Below are 20,778 nucleotides of genomic sequence, written 5' to 3' on the forward strand. Positions count from 1 at the left end.
TTTACCCTGAACAGTCTTTAGGGAACTTTGTATGAAATTGTATGTTTTTTATACCCCAATCATATTGAAATGTATGCTCTGCTGTTTATAAGCACCATAAGACATCTTTATTAGTAGTAGAAATCCTATTGTTTAACTAATAATGCATTTAGATCATAGACATTCTCATTCATCATTATTCATTTCATTCATTTTTTTTTTTAAAAGATTAATGCATTTCTGACTTTTCATGATGCTTGGGAGTTTATTCTTTTGATATGGATGTTAAATGATTACTGAGATTCTGCAGATTCAAGTTTGACTGGTGAGTCGGGCCAGAGAGAGGAGACCCAGATCTCTCACTGCTTAATCTGTCCTTGAACATCAACCAAGGTGGAAGTCATGGTTTAAAAAAGGGACGGGAAAGACTGGGGAGAATAAGGGAGTATATCAGAGTATGGGAGGAAGAATAAACGATTGTATAAGCATGGAAGGAAGGGAAAAGTTTCAGGGAGGCAAGGAGAGTGGAACAAAAAAAAAAAGAGGGGAGTGAAAGAGGAACAGGGTGACATTAACAGAGGCATGTGAGGGGAAAGAGAGAGAGAGAAAGGTTCTGATACTGGCTCAGCATGTACACCTGTTGCCATCTCTTCCTCCAATATTTAAACAGAGGAATCTTCATCACGCTGACGATGACGATATCTTTACCAGGAGATCAGCTTGATCTGTAGCACGGAGTCGGAGTAGCTGTTCACTGCTGCTACATATACTCTTGATCTAGACTGTAAATCTGCCTGCAGCTCAGATAGTGAGAATTCTTCGTCAGAAACAGGAGCTGGGAATGAGCACTATGGTGTGTTTAATCTCTATGTTTAATTTATGAGCGAAGGTACTGCAGTTCTTGGTGCAACATCATCCTTCGTATATGATATTACTACATGCTGTAGTATAGGAATGCTGTGATCGTTGGAGCCATGTTCATGTGAAGGGAATATTGATTTGAACTGCGAGAACACACCACAGACAAGTTTGCAGCTCAACATGTGCAGACTTTAGTATCTTTAGTTGAGAGACCTGCATTTGATGGATGGGAAATTGTGTAAAGTTTTCCAAAGGCTGCTGAAACAAAACCAGCTGGATAGGCTACAAAAATCAGTAATAACAACTTCTACACTGTTTGGTGTGAAGTAGGAGGTTTCTGCATGGTCAGAAACTTAAAAACAAAACAGTTAGCAATTGAAAAAAAGTTCTTCCAAAACATAGAAGTTACATATTTCATACTCATGATATTGGAAAATAAAATCATGAGGATGCATCAGCATCTGTCAGAAGTTGTTATGGAAGTGGTGCTGAAACAGACATGAGGGTAGTTTTGAGAAAAATCTCCACAACAACTGGTTGGGTTGTCATGAAATTTGGAGCAAACATTGATGTGAATTGTGGCGACTTTGGTGACTTCACTTTTTATCCAGCAGCATCATCACCACAGAATTTTTATTTATATTCACCAATACTTTTTGTGTCATATCTTGTCTCCCTCTACCTTTCTCTTCTTGTTCTTTTGCGAGATAGATGTTTAGCTTTCCGCCTAAAAGAACTGCTCAGGATCATGTGAGCAGCATTTTTCTAGCACAGTCCTCTCACAGCTTATCTCTTCATGAGCCGCCGGTGAAACGAGACCATCAAATGCCATCTGGCCTGCTCCCAAGCACACTTCTCACTTTTACAACTGCATATCAGTGGAACTGTTGAAATGAGCACCTTGAAATTGCATGTTAAAAATACAAACATACAGACGCTCGTGCACGGACGCCAACTCCACGAGTTACATACTTTTTCTATTTTCAGGGGCGGCCTGTTGTTGAGACCGAGCAATGATTAAAGCATACCACTGCACGCTAAGCACTGCCCTCTGTGGCCTCTCGGCGAAATGATAGCCCGCTAGCCTGATGGCTAACAGACATGGACACCCTGTGAATCACCTGATCCGCCTTTAAACTGGCTGACCTAACTGAGACCCCCAGAAGCAGCTGATGCCTGAGACTAATGAAGGGCACTCTGAAGTGGACTACAGAGGGATAAAGTAGCCTACCGCCCTGATTCAAACTACAAACGCACTGGATTTTTTGACACATGATATATTTTTTGTTGTTGTAGAACTAATAGTTCAACACTTTGGAGAATTTGTTCATTTGTCTTGCTAAAAGTTAGGATGACAGGATTGATACCACTCTCATTAGCCACGATGAAGGCTAAAGCAAGGAGGCAACTAGCTTAGCATAAAGATTTGAAATATGAATTCTTCAAATTTCTAATATTATTTCAAAGTTATTACATTCGCCAGCACCTTAAAAGTTTGTAAGTAACCATCTGGACTCTCTCAATTATTAATCAGCTGTAAAGTGCCAGACTATAAGCATCCATGCTGAGCTAAGAGCCTCCTGGCTCAAGCTCTGAACAAGACGTTTATTTGTGAATGTGGTATCTTTGGGTATAGCATTAGCTTATTCCCCCTGTTTTGGGTCCGTATGATTATCTAAGCTAAGCATCTGTTGACTCCAGCAACATTATCAACCATCAAGATATTAACAATTCTCCTCATCCAATTCACTGCAAGAGAATAAATCGTCTTATTTTCTTGAGAGATTAACTATTTCTTTCAGTTTGGAAATGTATTCTTTTATAGATAAACAACAAGATTTTCTCAGATACACACTAGGGAAGTTTTCAGAACTTATTTTCAATGGTAAGGCACTATTGCAACATTTGGACAAACTTAGAAAACAGAGATATCTTAGGCTGCTTCCCCAGTGCAGAGTGCACATGAGGGGAGAGCTAAATTATTCTACATACAGCTCCTGAAAGTATCTCACGATCCTACATAAACCCAAAATATGAAAGCAAGAGAGCTCTGCTTTTTCCCCCCCTTGAGGAAGAGCCTTTGAAGTTTGGGGATCTATCAAATGCAGCTTCAGTTTGGTATGTCCAACCCCACCACCACCAGCCATGTGACTCCCTCTGCATCATTCCATCCTCCCTACCCACCCCCTTATATAATCATTTTCTCTGCAATTTCTGCCTCTGACTGTCTTTGAAAACTGTGCATTGATGGTTTTAGACTGTGTGCAACAAATAGAGACGTTAATATACAGCATGTTTGCATGCGAACAAGTGTTGAATCCACAGCATGCGCGGCATGTTGTGTGCACGGTTTGGCTACAGGTGGCCAGTGGCCCTCAGCCAGACAGCCCCCACCCTCCCACCCCTCTGCACAGGTGACCTTGCAGCCTGTGAAGTCTGCAGTGCAAAAACTTCAGAGAGCAATGACAGGTTACATCGGCTGATAAAGGGGAAGGAGATAGACAGAAATGGAGAGAGGGGATGAGGGGTAGAGACAGCTGCCGCTCTGTAGATTAGAACTGAAAGCAGCTCTCTCTCTCTCTTTCTCTCTCCCTCTCTCTCTCTGAGCTCAGCTTTGAACTGTGTTTTTGCCTGCTGGAGTTGGTGATTGGCTGAAAAGCTAAGTTTACACTGCAGACTGGGGCAATTTTCTCTGCACAGGATTTAAATCTGACACATTAAGTCTCACACCCAGTTTCATAAAAAAGAATAGACAGACGGCACCCCCTTCACCAAGTACAATGGTAATCATCTGGAAATTGAATTTTGCATCATTAATAGCACTGGCATTTGTGATGCAAAAGGTTTGAAAGTTTTGCAATTTTATGATGGAATGTGAAAATATAGTGAGTGTGCGTTGATGCCAACACGGCCCTGTAATCCCCAGGCTTTCAAAAACTTCATTACCTATGAAAACCCAGGCCCCTGCCTTCCAGGGCCTCCAAGCCCCATAAAACTTATTATTGTTGATCTACACTGCAGCAAAGCAACAACTGGCACAAACCACTAATCATCAAATAGGTTCTGAAATTATTTTAAAAGCAGTGCCAAGCAGGAGGACACGCCACACTGCTCAAGGCCATGAATGATGGGATTGAAACACAGTTATAACTAATCCAAGGATTATCAAAACATGTTTAAACAAGGGAGAGGCGGGGGTTTGCGTGTGTAGCTGGAGAATAAAGCAATGTATAGAGAGCTGAGTGCAGGTGCTAACAGTGGGAGGCGGGTTTGCACACAGAGAATGAAATTCCTGCAGAGATTTTTTTGTGCACAGAAAGAATAAGTGTGTGTGTGTAAGTGTGTGAGTGTGTTAAAGGAAGTTACTCACTCCATCATAGATGCCGGTATGGAGCAGCAGTCCTGTATTGCAGTGAGCGGAGAGGTGAGGTGGGCCGTGTACGAGGCTTCCACCACCTGTTTGTTCCTGTTCACCACATCCAGGTAGCGATTAAACTTCTCCCGAATCTTCTTGGCCAACTGCAGAATGTAAACACAGACATGTTAATTAGACCATGATTACAGTTTTACATCTGCAAAACCGACTAAGAAAACTTTTACTTTCCAGGCTGTATGGAACATCGTCACTCTCACAAGTATGCACATACACACACACACACACAAATGCAGAGAGAGATACTACTGATACTTAAATAAGACTGTTCAAACACTTCTCATCTGGTATTGGCAGAATTGCCAGGATTTAACTCTACAAACCTCAGCCCACATCATTATTTTTCACCAAGGCGGCTGTTTTTCCACTGTAGCAGAATATGGTGAGAGAAACATGAATCTAGTAACTCTGGTTTAAAGGTGCTACTGGACACTGTTACATAGACACGTGTCCATGTGAAGGAACGCAGTCAGTTCTTAAGTTAATATTCAGAAGTGATGCTAAACAACATCAAAGATGCCAAGACCTCAGGCTTCACTAAGTGTGAAATCCATCACTGCTAAAAACAGAGCAGTATGATGGATGTGTGAGGCTGGAGGACATTAGCTGCTCTCCACTTCCACACAGCAAACCCTTCATCATTTAATAAGAAAATCCTCCCCGAAAACACAACACAGTTCCAGCCAGATGTGAAAGTTGGGGAGCTGGAGCAAATAGTGGAAACCAGTTGCATCGCACGGCTCTTATAAAAATGCACTGGATTCTTTTTCTCTCTTGTGTGGCACATTTATTTTGGTGGTCATCTTGCACATTTAATTTTATATAAAAAAAGGGAGAGATGTCACATAAAAGGTTCTTAGAGGTCTCTAGTGGGGTAGAGTGGTTGTTTTAGAGTGGGATTCGCCTTCAAGAGGCTTGGAAACCAGAAAGCAAGGAGCTGCTAAACAAAGACTGGATGGCTAATTCAGCTGTGTTTACTGGGACCCTTAATGCAAGCCCCTCAACATGCATACATTATGCTTTGTCTTTCTTCCTCTGAAGGGCTAGGTTCTGGTTGAGCACACATCTCACAGAGCTCTTTCAAAACGCAGCTCCAGCTTCTCTTGGGGAAACTAATAACCAGCGCCGTAGCAGCCCCCTGGGGGACATTAATAACCAGCGCACCAGCAGCTCTTCACAACAGAGCCCTGTTCTCGCTTTTTTTTTTTTTTTTTGCCATAATGCCTTAAAAGGGATGTTGGGATGGAGCGTGAGGAACTTCCACTCAATCTGAGACATCACATGTATTTGAGCTGTTCTTCCATTGTTTTACTCAAGGTCTGTTAAAGAACTAATCACCATCATTCCTCTTGGTCATGTAGCCCAGTAAGACGCCACTTTCTAATTCTCACTAACCAGGACTGACGTCAAGCGTTTGTCCCGGGTCTGGAAAAAAAACACTGACTGGACTAGTTCCAGATTACACATCCAACATGCTCCCCCTGTTTATCAAGACAACAGGTCTCTTAGGTCTCAAGACAGTTTCTTGGCATGTGTATATTATGTAGTTTTCAATAAGTTTTCAGTGTGTGCGTGTGTGTGTGTGTGTGTGTGTGTGTCCCTCCTAAATTTTGTCATCAGCCGGTCTACGTGAGGCTCTGGTGCGAACATATCCTTCAAATTGTTATGTCACTACTCCAGGGAAGGGAATAGTGCGTGGGCTGGAAAACAAACATGGACGGGCAGTTTAAAGAGCAGGATGTGTGAGGAAGTCTGCCTCTTCCCCAACCTCTACAGTTCATCTTTAGCAGCACAGACAAGGCAGACAATGATCTACTGTGCGAGACACATCCTCAAAGCAGAGTATAAATGAAAGAAATGGCTATGTATCCTAGTGTCTGCAGCTGGATGCATACTCAGTAGAACTGAGTATTTGATTCTAGTTATTTAACCTGTCAACCACTATAGCATCTGACCTAACACCTGGTAGATTACAGGCAAAAAAACAAACAATTCTGTATAGAAAGACCTCAAAAATTAACAAAACTAGTCATATTTCCTTTTTCTGCAGTGACAGTTTAGTGACAGTTTTGCATCAACACCTTTTTCTTTGAAAATACAATTCTCTTTGTGGGTAACTCCAAAGGTAGGGTGGCTACTCAAATGAATGATTAAATAAAATGGAAGCACATGGTTTGAATTCAAAGTGTTTTCATACATATGTAAATTCTTTCTCAGATTAAAAATTAACAAAAACTGGAGGAGATTTCTCATGGCTGTGGCCTGAATACTTTGCAAAAACCATTTTAAGTTACCTACTCAGCCTCGTTGAATGCCAAAAAAGGCTTATTTCCACAGTAACTGGACCCCCTTTGTTCACATCCCATAATTACTGGTGTCTGTAAAAAGAGCTGTGATTCAAGCCAGGAACAGGGAAATGTACCGCGACCCACTGACCGCTTGTACACCTAATCAGTCGCCCGCTATTCCTATTAGGGGTTTAACAGAGGCCTGAGGCACACCCCACAATTACTGCTACTCCACCACAAGGAACACACACACACACACACACACCGAGACACTAACATATGCACTTTTACACACGGACTTAAAACACACAAACTTTGTACACCCCCACACACAGTACTGTCCACGCACGGCAGCATGGCAATTAGCTGCAGTGGACTTTGTATTAAAAAAAAGAGGAAAAAGGGCCAGTGTTCAGCCGAGCAGTGTTTCCATAGCTGGGGGGAGGGAGAGTCACACAGAGGGAGAAAGTAGGACTCAAAACTTTTAACAGTGACTTAAAAGAAACCAGAAACTTTAAACCATGCAAGTTAAAGCTTGGGTTACGGTCTGCCGCCGCGCAGCCAACGCCAACCTGTCCTCAGATTAACCACACTCTTCGACACACGGAGCACCTCTCTCTGCTCCTTGACCCATCCAACCAGTTTGGAGGGTTTTCAGCACCATGTGGGGTTGGTTGAGCCACAGAGCTGGAGCGGGTGGAATTGGTGCTGGTTGGGTTTTAAAGGTTTGCAACCACAGCCACTGGCAGAGTTGTTTTTTGTGAGTATTACTTTGGACAGTTAGGGTTGAAGTCAATGCAGGAAACGAGTGAGGAACGGACACATGGGCCTGTTCTGCAGACTTCAGGAGCTCTGACATGGTAGAAACCGGTCTGTACACGTTTTGCTTCTTCCCCTTGGATGAACTGATTTTGTTATTGAATTAGCACATCTCAACCGGTGCTTCCAATGATGCTTCAAATGGTCCGTTGAGCTTTTACACTGTAGGCTTTGTTCACCGTACAGATGCTGATGTAAATATTTAACATGATTTGATAAAAGAACAAAAAATGGTTCAACCCACAAATAGAAATGCCTCCTCCTGCCTACGGGTCTGTTTGGAAAACACTGTCAGTTTACAATGGAGGAGGCACCACAGTCAAAGCATGAACGCAATGCACATCATGCACACCAATCTTATATGAAATTTACATAGATTGTTTTCATGATCTTAGTTTCCATACTAACAAGAGGAACTGACATGAAGACCTGTTTGTGCCACCATATCCTAAATATCAATGAAGGATAGCATCTCTACTTGATTTTCTCAGTATACTGTAGAACTAACTGCAGCTGACGGACACTTATCAGGAGGGGAACATGGTGAAATTTTCAAAATCTCATTTTTGACTTGAATAGAACAATTTCTTGCTGCCCTTTTCCTTCCATTTCTTAAATGTCACTTCATGAAGGAAGAATCTACCCAAGTCACAGCTGCAATACAGAGATTCACTTCTAATCTCACTGCCTTTCTTTGTCCAATAGACTGTTTTAAGCATTGTTTCTCCAAAATACAGCACCTACAAGATAGTAGCCTATATGGTTTTTTTTCAAGTATGTACCATTTAGTTTCAAGTCTGTCAATAGTTTTTGTTTTATTTTCTGCATCATCTTATAAACACCATCTTTACGCAATCTGTCAATTTTAAATCCTAATAATCCTCATCATGGTGGGAATGTCTTGAATCATTTAGTCTTGGGGTCCAATCATGACATTTTGATGGATTATATTAGAGAAATAAAGCTTGATAAAATGTATTATTTATGATTTTGGTTCTTCACACAGGGGGAAACAATAAAAACACCTCAATGTCCTGTTAAAACGATTTTGTTGTGCGCATGTGAACCACATAGACTGTAAAAAGAATGGACGTAGCGTCCGTGACGTCACCCATTGGTTTTGGGGAGTCGTTTTTGTGATTCCAACATGGCGGCCTGAACAGCGCCATGTTGGATTTACCGGCCGAGAACCCGCCCACTGGCCTCGAAGCAGCTGTCCACGGAGCTGCTCGGACCTGTCACTCAACGTTTCCGCGCCCTAATTGGCCAGAGTCTTAACCTTATAACAGTAAAACGGCAAAGTTAAAAAAAAATTCACCCCCCTCAGAGTGTGTGCGGGGGTAGAAACTATCGATTGAGAGGAAAAAACGTTCTGACACCAGGCTTTTAACATGTTTACTGAGGATGTAAAGTCAGTGATTTTAACATGGGGGTCTATGGGGAATGCTCCCTTCTGACACCAGCCCCCAGAGGAATTAGAGGGGATTGCAGTTTTTTGAACGCGGAAGTGAGCTTCACTTCTCAGACCGACAACTGCCCCCTTGGTGAACCATGAACCAATGTAACAACTGACATGCGAGCAGCAGTTTTAATTCACGAGATCCACTCTGACAGCACATATCAGTGAGTGCAACAGGCAGAATGCATTCATAAAACAGTCAGGAACAGAGTCAAAGACAGACAGAGAGAGGGAAGGCTCCAGTCATTACTGAGAGCTGAGATGTCTGCGTGTCTGACTGAATAATGAATTTCCAGAGGAGAAACTCATCCGAGAAGCCGGTGGCTCCTCTCCGTAGCTCCTTGGCTCATCTCCCTCGCTCGGTCGCGGCCCTCTCTTCCTCTGCAGATACTCCTCCTAATTGAGCCTTGCCTTGGCTCAGGGACACAGCCCCCGTCTGCCCAGAGAGAACAAGCAAGTCATCTCTGCCAGAGCTGTCATCTGAATTAGTTGGCAGCCGCCTCAGTAGGGTTACGGGCAGAATGTATAGGCAGTCTATGAGCTGCCTGTGGATATAAAATAGTTAAACTCCTCCAGCACGGATCCAGAATGAATGAAGTCAGCGCTGCACTGGGACTGGGGCTTATTAAAATACACCAAGTCCATGTGACCGCTATTGAAAACCTCCGACTGAATATTGTAGCTGAGGTTCCTGAGAAAGGAATTATTTGTAAGAGTTGGCCCACTATCTTAGACTTGCACAACAGGTTATGATGATCAGGATGAGTGTCACTCTGTGGCCTGTAAACACTACCAGCTCTGTGAAAGCTATCTTTCAGTAGAGAACAAGAATCAGCAACACTTCAAGGGCAATTTAAGCTGCTTCAGGAATAGTAAATAGTCGAAAGGTGAGAAAGGGTATTAGTATATACGTTTCTCTCTCTCACACACATACACTGACACAGATGGATAAACTGGTGCACACGGTCACGGGAGACACGCAAACAAAACATCAACCTGCCTGTTCTTGCTGGTGGCTGTTTACCAGTCTGTTGTTTACTGTCATTCTTCCAATATCCCAGACACAAAAGTGAAACCACACACACATACACAGACACACTCACACCATGCGATGCCTGCATACAATCATGGTTGACTTAGACACCAGATGCCAGAAATTCCCTGCATATTTTTCCGATCTAGGACTCGAATGCCACACATAAATTCTGACTTGTGATTCAGAGTCGTTTACAACTAATCTCTGGACTCTGGTGCTGTGCTGCCATGTTTGTTTCCAAAAAAGATACAATTTCTCTCCTTCAAACTGTCTTATTCTGTCCAACTGCAGCTCTGCACTCACATTATGAGCGAAGGGATAGAGGGAGACAGACAGACCACAGATGAGTAGAAAAACAGAACTTCAAAGCCAATGAGGCAGCAGCCGTAGAATTTTAATAAACCCAATTTTTCCTCTGATGGCAAGAGTGTGTGTGAGTGTGTGTGTGTGTTCACTGTGGCTGAATTGAAACCTACAAAACCACAAACAGACACCATCCATGCCACCGCATACATGCACAACCAGACAGAGTACACACACACACACACACACACACAGACACACACACACACACACAGGGGGAAGTAGAAGCCTTTGTTACTCACCTGCTGCACTTCTGTCTCTCCGTTTGATGTCTTCTCGGTGTACACAAACGAGCTGAAAATCCTCTGTGGGGAGACAGAGAGAGAACGAAGCAGAGACAGTGAACGTGGAGATCTGTAGATGCAATAACTGAAAAACCACCACCTGAGAGAATGAGTGCTGGTTTAAACAGGTCAATTTTTTGTTTCAGGCGTTGTTGAGCGGAGAGCTTTGTTATTAACACGCTGAAACATCAGCCACAAAATTGGCCAATAAATGGGGCATTTATATACTATTGCATTGTTATTACTCAACCAGTACTCAACAGTTTGATCATTCATTGTGGAGGTGTAACTATTCATAACCTAGAGACTAAAATTTGCAATAAAAACACCCACAAGTCACATTTCACAATACCAGAACACAGAACCGCATCAACCACCACTTCCAATTATACACATACACCTGGAGGGGCAAATATTTGGGGCCAAACAGCAAAGGTGTCTCCTAATTGCCCCTCATATTACAGTGCACTGCTGTTGCCAGGGCATTAAGGAGGGCCCCTGTGTACCTATTGGATTGGAGTGGTAGGACCCAGAGTCTCGGATCACCGCTTAGTGTAAATAATTTCCAGACATTAACATGACGACTAAAAAACATGTTAATGAGTCGTCAAAGCGACAGATATTCTTAGTTGCCATGCATAAGTGTTTCTAATAATAAAAGTACTAATGGTAGCTACGCTCTGCGCAGGTGTTCTTCCGTCAGGGCTCTGGCATTGTGTACTTTGGCCCGCTGACTTGTTGGCACATCAAAATGTGACAAAAACATTAGTCACACGCCAGAGGTCATTAGTTAAACCTGAGCTTCTCCTGCTGCGACAAGTCAAACGCAGAAACAGTTCAACCACCAAGTCATCAATCAATCATATAAAATCTACAACATCACAACCAAACAAACATGGGGTGCAAAGCAAATTACTGCTTTGTGATGTGATGTATTTGGAGGTTAACAGTGTTGTGTGAGTGTTGATGGTGTCTTACATACAGGTGTGTCAATACAGGTAATTAACATCAAATAAACTCCCATTGAATCTGTTACTGTTACTTAGTTACTGTTTTGGCTCTAGCTGCATTAAGTAGTGTTGACATTCACAGTTCTGATGAATTTCTCTATGCAGACAGGTGCAGAGACATTTTATTACTGTTCCTGAGAGAATGATAAACCTGTTTATCTCCCAAACAACCCGCCCATAGACCCAGACAGTATGGCCCTGTCATTTCCATCAGTTTCTAGGCTGGGGAGGAAAATGCGTCACCTGTCTAACGTCTGGAGATCAGCCATAACCCAAAATGATGGTTTTCATGAGCCTGAACCACAAGGTGATGGTAAATTTCCCCCATTCAGCTTCCAGACTGAAGCATTTTAATAGTCCTTGATTTATATTGTTAAGTGAATAAGAGGCAGAGAAGCAGTACATTAAGGCATGGAGAAAATGAGTCCTGGTGTGACCTCAGCGCTCAGAGAGCAGCAAAAAAAAAAAGATTTTAAGAGCAGCTTGAATATGGACCTGCTCAGACACACACACAGGCATTTGTTCAGATGGTCTCTGGGGGTCCATCAGCTAAATATTCTTTCTCTAACACACATAAGAGAAAACACACACACACACACTTCCCAAAACACAGGCAGCAGCACTATGTGGCAGCTACAAACACAGTAAAACTAATGTTTGTGTTGAGGCAGCAGGTAGGCAGGTGGTTCACTGTAAGCTGCCCCACCGCTCACAAAGCCTTAAATTGCCTGGTTCCACGCTACAACCGTTTCCTGCTGCCTGTCCGCACCTTTTGTGAGACACATTCCAGAGGACACCAATTACCCAGAATGCACCACGTCCAACTCACCCGGGAGCTGATTCACTTCAGACCACTATTGCCTGCCCCATAAGTACACATTCCTATACCCTTTAAATGGATTTCTACAAAAGCTTACAAAACAAAGTAAAGCTTCAGTTTCACACCGTCCAACAGCAACACGAGCAGATCTCTCAAGATACTGTGGTTTCTTGAACATCAGAGGCGGTGTTCGGGAAAGTTCACTTTCTACATGAACTAGTTCAAAGTTCAGTTTACAAATTTTAAAATGAACTAGTTCAGTTCATAGTTCATAATTAAAAAGTTCTCGGTTCCAAAAATTAACTAGTTCATAGTTCTTTTCTTTTCAATACGTTGCTGCGAGCTATTCTTTTTCAAAATTATTGCCCCAGCCCATATAAAACCACAGACAGCAATTATTTTATCAGCTGTAACCCTGAAACTAGGCTATGTGTCAGATTTCATCTTTGTATCCAATTTTGAATCCTTATCCAACCATGGTTTACATTAGCATTGAGGGGACAGCCCTCAGAATACTGGCATTTCCCCATTGTTGCTTCAACGCGTGCGACACTGTGGTGGCTGCTGTTGCCAGATTGGGTGGTTTTGCCGCTACATATTGAGGCATGTTTACGATGTGTTTTTGCTAGGTTTTCACCTGGAAGGCTCTATGGAAATCTGGCACACTCTTGAACAGAGTCATACCGTGAGAGCCATTCAAAAACGTGTTCACAATAACGTTTATCAAGCGGAAATACAGTACGTTCAGTTCACGTTCGCCTAAAATATGAACGAGTTCATTAACGGTCATTCATTGAACGCGTTCAGGCACAACACCGATCAGAGGAACGTGAGTTAGTCCGGTTGCCTCATTTTCTAAATAGTTTCTTGGCTTTGTATTAAAGGCAGGGCTGCGACAAGGGATTACATCAACCAATTAACCTGCTGGATCCTACCTGCTTCATCATCTCTCAATAAAAAATGTTCATCCTTAGGTGTGAGCAGTCACAATATATTTCCATTATTATAAAGTCAGAAGTGAATCTGTGAAGATGAAATGTAAATGCAAATTGTGCTTGAAAGCTGACTTAAATGGTTGTTTTTTTTTAAATATATGATCACTTTTCTTTTGATCAAATAATTGACAAATAAAAACTGGAGCTCTAAATAAGGGAAACATACACAAACACTGACACAAAGTCAGGCAGGGAAAGACACAACTGGTTGTTCATATCTCTTCACAACACTCTCTTCTGGGTAATTAGACCTTTCATCCACATTTGTATGTATGAAATATTCTAGAAATTAAATTATGTCTAACATGACGTAGGCTAGTCTACTGCAGGAATTAGTCAAAAAAAAAAAAAAGCTGGAAATAAGTTAGCATTCCTACATCTTTTATTCTTGATTGACTGAGTGGAGTCAGAAGTCCTTGTTATGGCTGTTTTTGTGCATACTGCTTTCCTTTTATAGACTATGTGCCAGTGGAGTGCTATACAAACAGTTTTATAATGTTATTATTACACAAAAGCACACACACACACACACAGCTACATATTTCACTGCTTAGTTATTTGCAAAGTGCAAAACCAAGCCTAGACAGCCTACTGTTCCACACCCTTCTTAGTGGAAAAACAACAGGTCCAAGATGTGGAACTGTCAAATAAACATGAACAAGCACACACAAACAGAGCTGCCACTACTTAGCAGGAATCATGTGTTCTCAAAACACTACACTAACAAAAGAGGGGAAAATGGGAGGAGCAATAGGCACTCGGATGGAGAAATACTTTGACTCTTTTAAGCCAGCGATTCTGAAAAGCTGGGACACGATTCTGACGAGGGAGAAAACCCCTGTTGTTGATTAGCCACAGGTTAGCTGTCTTTCCCCCAGTGCCTCGAGTGTTTGTTGTTGGAGCTGCTTTGCGGTTTTCACAGCTATGGAGCAGCCAGGGAGGAATGCTCGACTCAGAAACCTGAGAGGCCTTAGGCTGGCTGGGCCACCGTGGGCTTGTGGCCTCCCCTGACCCATAATCAAACACTGAAACGTATACAGACGCACACTGGCTGTTACACACAAGTGTCAGAAAAGTACTCAAACTTCCCAGGACACCTTGCAAGCTTCCTCCTCTGGGCAGGGCTGGGCAGCATTGTAGAAAAAAAAAATATCACAAACCAAACCAAAAGATGACAAAAACAAACATTTGAATTGTTCAGCAGATGGACAGCACACAGACCAGAACTTTTCTTTTTTTTTACCAGTGAAATCAGTTTTAGGTGCAAAGGAGCTATTTGTTTATTGCTGTTAAGAATGTTAGGATTAACCACTGTTTATGTAGTAGTCGGGAAGAAACAGGTTGAGCATCGCACACTTAATTCTTTCACTCGCCGAGGCCTGTCTTTATTGGTAGTAAAGTCACCCTCTTGTTTTACTTTCTATCTCAATCTCGTTTTTTCCTGTCCTGGAGTTAACATAGCTCCAATGGACTATCTTGTCGTTTTCTGATACAGAGTCACTGTAGCATCCAGGCTGTACGAGGTAGCGCTGGTCAGAGGGCATATTATAACATTTCAGCTAGTAAATGCAATGGATGAAGCTTTCTCCATGTTCTTGTAAAGTTAGCAGCTGTTACTGCTAATTCTAGCAATGTAGACACAAGGAGGGAGCGCACACCAGTGTCAGCAAAACTGACTAAAAGAAGGTAAATTCGCACTCTCATAGCTACGATGTCAAACTGGGTTTTTTTATATAAAGGTTCAAACAAAACCAACGTTTCGATACAGAGGTCTTCCTCAGGATGTGATGCTATGTGTAACATAGAAATAGCTCTCTTTGGGGCGGTGCGTGGCGCAGCGGATGGAGCGGCCGCCCCATGTGGAGGCTGCAGTCCTCGCCGCAGGCGTCCCCGGTTCGAATCCCGCGTCGGGCAGACCTTTCCTGCGTGTCATTCCCCCTCTCTCTGCCTCCCCATTTCCTGTCTATCTCTACTGTCATCACTATCAAAATAAAGGCAAAAAGCCAAAAAATATACTTAAAAAAAAAAAAAAAGAAATAGCTCTCTTAACCTCTGCAAAAAGTAAAGTGTCATTCAGAACTATAATGTGGAAGGGGAACTATGCAAGTCCGGTCGCTTTTCCGCCATTTTGCTAACCCTCCCCCCCAGCCATGCATTTGTTCAACAAAGCCAGCAAAAACGCAATCCATGGAGCGGTGGATATCGTTATATTTATATATATATACACACATATATCACACTCATTATTCACTTGAAGGACAACATCATTTTGCAGTATTAGCATGTGGAGTGTACTAGTAGCAATCATTTACTATGAGTAATGAGAGCTCTTTCATAATATCTTCAATTTGTTTGGTGGCTAATGCCATGTCTGAGGGAGCACCATAAAATAGATATTTAACAGCCACCTCTTCCAAACAGGCAGCTATAAGCTCACAAGAATTATATTCAGACTCCTGCCCAGTGATCACAGAGCACCAGCCCTGGTCTCATTAGGCCAGTTTTTAAATCCACCCACCTTGGGGTTAACCCTAACCACAGATGAGTGGTTCACAGGAATGACTAAACCTCAGCGGAGGCTCAAACCACAAGTTACAAAGATAACTACCAGAACCTCTGGGTTTTTGTTCCTTTAATTCTGCAGTAGCCTACATTTATTATAATACAAGGTTTGGTTTAATTAATTAATACTACCCTTTCCTTTACACTCCTACCAAGCTGTATTGAGTTTTATATCTTAACCTGTTCTCTTGTCAGTTAAGAGGATTAACATGAAGCAAATTTCCCTACAACAAAAAAATACCATGGGTTTTAGTCCCTGCACATTGCACTGGTGAATCCCACACAAAACCATTGTTTCCCTCAAACAACAGCACCATGTTATAGCAGCTTATAGCCTGGCCATGGTTAAACCATGGGAACTTGCCATGTACATGGCATCCATTTAATTGGGCCTACCTCTTCAGCCCTTCTGTCAGCCTCTCTCGGGGATACCACAAACTGCCCCAAGAGGCTCTTCTCCTTTTAAGTGACTCTTTTGTTCTCAGTGGAGCATTGAATAAAACCCAGACCCAGACCAGTCCAAGGACAGAGATACTGAGAGTCACCTGAGCATGTTTTGAGGGGAGGCACATGGAGAAATAAGAGAGACATTGAACATAACACAAAGATGTGCAGTGAGGGGAAAAGGGGGGAGGAGGTGAGACAGGAAAGACAGGGGGGGAGTTTGGAAAGAGGAAGTAAGGAAGTGGAGGCCAACTGCAGGGGTAGGACAGAATTGGGAATACACCTATTAGCAATTCACCCGTCTTCAAAGGCCAAGAGTGGAGACATGAGCCACACGAACTAGTAATTGGACTGGAGCCACACACATACAATTTGTACACACACACACACATACACACTCATTCGAAATGATGTGCCCTCCAGTGTGTTCACAGATAAAACCTTGGTCCACTGATCAACAAGCCCTAAAGACAGGATTAAAATGTATGTGTGTGTGTGTGTGTGTGTGTGTGTGTGTGTGTGTGTGTGTGTGTGTGTGTGTGTGTGTGTGTGTGTGTGTGTGTATAAACAACTCAAAGCTACTGTGTGCCAACTGTGAATCAAATAACTATGTGGGCTATGCATAAGGAAACATGCACAGGGTTATTATGAGTGTGTGTAGCTCATACACTGCTTATCTCGTTGTAGGAAATTTCAATGAATGTGCATGTCTCCCACACACACACACACACACACACACACACACACACACACACACACGGCTGGAGCGTAGGTGTTTGGGAGCTGTAGGGCCTGAGAGATTGGTTTCAATACAACTGACAGATAAAAGCCTGTAGCCCAAGGGACAGTAACTGCTGCTTCCTCCATGCTGCTGGTATACAGCTCAGCCTCTCTCCTTCCACCAGTGCTTTACCTCCCCTCCTCCTCCCCCTTGGCTTTTCCTCTCTCCCTCCCCCTCCCTCCCTGCTCCCAGCCAACTCTTCGCTCATTGCACTACAAAGGGTGGACTTGGGGATACACACATCAGAGGAAAAGCCCTGATGTGCATGTGTGTATGTGTGTGTTTGCACGCATGCTTTTCCTAGACCCTTTGCCATGTCTCCATCCTGAGCCTTACCCTCCCATCTCTATGTTTTTTTCCCCTCAACGCTACAAAGCAGTGTCAGAAAACAGGCATCTAGGAGTGCAAAAACAAAGATTTCTGTATTTCTGTATTTTCACAATACAACAAAAAAAAGGTCTGAAATAATTGCACCTGCAGTTTAGAGCTCCATAACACATTGGCCTGGTGCACTGACGTAAAAACTCACGTCCATTTTAAAAGGATTCACTGTGTTTTCCATCAATTATGACAAAACAATCTCAGCTCAGTTATGAAGCAGATGTAATTCTCCTCAGTCTTTTCACTTGGCAGCTCTATTAACTTTTCAGCCTCAGTCAGATGCCTTGTCATTTTCCACCAAAAGTCAAAAAACCCCTAAAATATTCAGTTTACTGAGATGACAATAAAGTCTGAAATCTGCAAATATTTAACACAATTCTTCACAATTTCAGCTTGAAAAAGACCTGAGTTGTTGTAAAAGCTGGAAATACCTCTATTAAATAGTAATGTGTTAATGTTGTGTTTACAGCTTGTTGTGCAAAACCCAAGTGGGAGAAATGAGTGTTATTGCTACTTTGAGTTCATCAAAACTAAACCCCTCAGTGAAAGCTTTAGATACACATATTTGAAATAGTCTCGAATGTGATGAACATCGGCACTAAACGGCAGCCAATAAAGAAGTGTTGATCTTTATCTTGTTTTTCACCTGCAGGTCTTGTTCTGGGTTTTAATTCATTGTCTGTTGCCATTTCTCATCCATCTAATTTAAACAGGTTTGTTTTACCAACGCCAACACCGACCAGCATCATTCATAAACCAGACAGCACACGAAGGAACTTAGGTCATAAAAGGATGTATCTTTATTTGACAACTGATGTCCCTGATAGCATCAACAAATCAATAGATAATCTTCCCATTAATCTTAGGGATTAATCATGGATTGATCATTACTGCACAAGACATTGAAGAGTCTACACAGATTTCCAAAGCGTATTTCATTTCTATGAAATGAATCCAAATTCAACAAGGTTGTGACCTTGGCTCTATTAAGAAGAAGGAATGAAAGGAGGAGGGGTTGAGCAGGAAGAGACACGTCAAATCTGAATCTCTAAATGTCATTATAATGGCCATAGAGAAGCCAAACCCTTGCTAATTAAGTGCGTCTCTGTTTCAACCCAGTGGAGCAGGTTGGCTAATTAAATGACTGGCCGTCGGTGTCTGCCAACTGCTTGCTGCTGCATTTAGAGGGTGCTGGGGGTCAATTTAATTTGCTTGAATCTAACTAACGGACAACCTGAGGCAATGGCTCCAAAGCCTCAGCCCACACACTGTGTCAGAGTGGAGAGTGTGTGTGTGTGTGTGTGTGTGTGTGTGTGTGTGTGTGTGTGTGTGTGTGTGTGTGTGTGTGTGTGTGTGTGTGTGTGTGTGTGTGTGTGGAGTGTGTGTGTTTGTGCACGGCCTCCTAGTCAAAGGAATCAGAAGAAAAAACAAAAAAACAGAGTGAGCTCTGATTTACTGAGCTCCACTGTCAGTCTTGTGAGCTCATGGATGTTTATGTGCACTTAAAAAAAGCAAAAAAAAATTGGAGGACTGCTGCCACGTGCATTAATGATTCTCAGCTTTTATGTCTTCATAAAAATATAACTTGGTTGTCATAGTGATTTGACTTAACACTGTAATGGATGACATAGTTTAAGATCCTATTTTAGGGCAAAGTCTAAAATTCCAGGCTGCTCTGGGTGCTTCACAGAAACATACTGAATTGTCACATTTTACCCATTGTTAAACACTGTGACTGCTGAACTAAATTTTACTCATAACACTGGGAAAGGAAGTAAAATGGTTGGATTCTCTGAAGCTAACCATTTGCCATTGCTTTTTAAATGAACTATATAATTGTACTAGTGTAACCAATAAGAGAAAAAACCAATGCCGGACCTCACAACTGCATGAAAGTTTGGAGAAGTGGACACAACTACACATCCAAGTGAGTCCAAGCAGTAAGGGTGTGGTGGCGGTTTCAGCCAGCTGTCAGCTCGTCCGGCTCCAAGACATAAATTGAAGACTGGGAACCTGTTCAACATGTGTCCAAGACACTGGACACTGACCACATATGATTGCTTTTCAGTGTGGAGCAACGTCTTTAAAAAGAAAAAAAAGGCAGCACAGAACAATGGTGTTTAAACATTTCCCACCAGAGTCCTTAAGTCCAATTCAATTCAGCTCCAGAAATGGTTTGACATCTTATTGATGAAGTGCTTCTGCATTTAAGTGGACAAATGTGGACGGTGCAGCTTTCAGAAAAACAGTGGTCTAAAAAGCTCCATAAAACAACACACGTCAGAAATGGTTCAAAAAATGTCCTTATCCTTAACCACCATTTGACCGATTGTAGAAACTCTCCTGTACATTTGGAGACTGCATGTTTTCCTTGGTTCCACATATTTTAGTATTAACATCAATTTATTTTCAGACATTTTTGTTAAATCTATGGAGATAACAAGACTGTTCAAAAAGGGTTCAACAATACAGATCCAGCAACCTGTTCAGGAAAACACGTCATATGACCATTACACATGACCAAGTATCAGCAAGTGTTTTATAAATATCATTTCCACAAAATGTCCCAGTCAGCAAGGAGCTCTTGACTGGAGTCTCTTTATCTCCCCCTCCCTGATTTCAGTCAAGCTCTCTTCCAGTCCAGTGCAGTGGGAGAGAGAAGCCTGTCAACTATCGGGTGCTGCGGTTCTGAAATAACAAGACCCCCTTTTGTCCAAACAGTGTCGGGGCCAAGAGAGCGAAGGAGAGAGAGAGAGAGTCACCACCACCACGCAGATCCCAGCAACCTCCCCGCCGCCCCCTACACCTACACGAGAGGCTCTCAGTCTCGGCCTGGGATGTTTGCTCTCCCTCTCTCCACCAGACAGCATATAATGTTTTCCACATGTGAGAGAAAGAAGGGAGGGAATGGAGGGTGGAAGAGAGAATATAGGAGCAAAAGGGTGGGGGGTGGGAGGGGGGAATCAGACCAGAGTAAGGACAAGAGACAGATAGAGAACCATGGTTTGATACTGATGTCTCCACAGCAGAGCCAAGCTTAGTGATTACTTGAAGCTGTGACTGAATAAAGATGTTAAATTGGACAATCTAATAGAGTTTCAGCCTTTATTTGATAATAACACAGAGAAACTGTCAAATCTGAATCAAGGACACACAGTGCTATAGCGGCATGGACCTACACTTTTTTTTTTTAAATTGTTGCAACTGAACAACTTTTCTTCAGGGGGAAAAAAACATTGTTTTGTTCTTTTGTTTCACCATAA

The 20,778-nt window shown here is 42.5% G+C and overlaps 1 protein-coding gene across 1 annotated transcript in view; it reads right to left on the minus strand.

Annotated features, from left to right (window-relative positions):
- cachd1 (cache domain containing 1) overlaps positions 1–20,778 on the minus strand; it is an 83,445-nt gene that overhangs the window by 40,750 nt on the left and 21,917 nt on the right. Inside the window, exons 2-3 of the mRNA XM_085774880.1 lie at positions 10,481–10,543; positions 4,211–4,359 (exon numbers count right to left, since the gene is read on the minus strand). Coding sequence (XP_085631006.1) covers positions 4,211–4,359; positions 10,481–10,543 — 212 coding nt within the window. The remainder of the gene's footprint in view (positions 1–4,210; positions 4,360–10,480; positions 10,544–20,778) is intronic.

Source organism: Trachurus japonicus, chromosome 4 (assembly GCF_045865225.1).
Source record: "Trachurus japonicus isolate A0001 chromosome 4, Traja_1.0".
NCBI classification, from domain to species: Eukaryota; Metazoa; Chordata; class Actinopteri; order Carangiformes; family Carangidae; genus Trachurus; species Trachurus japonicus.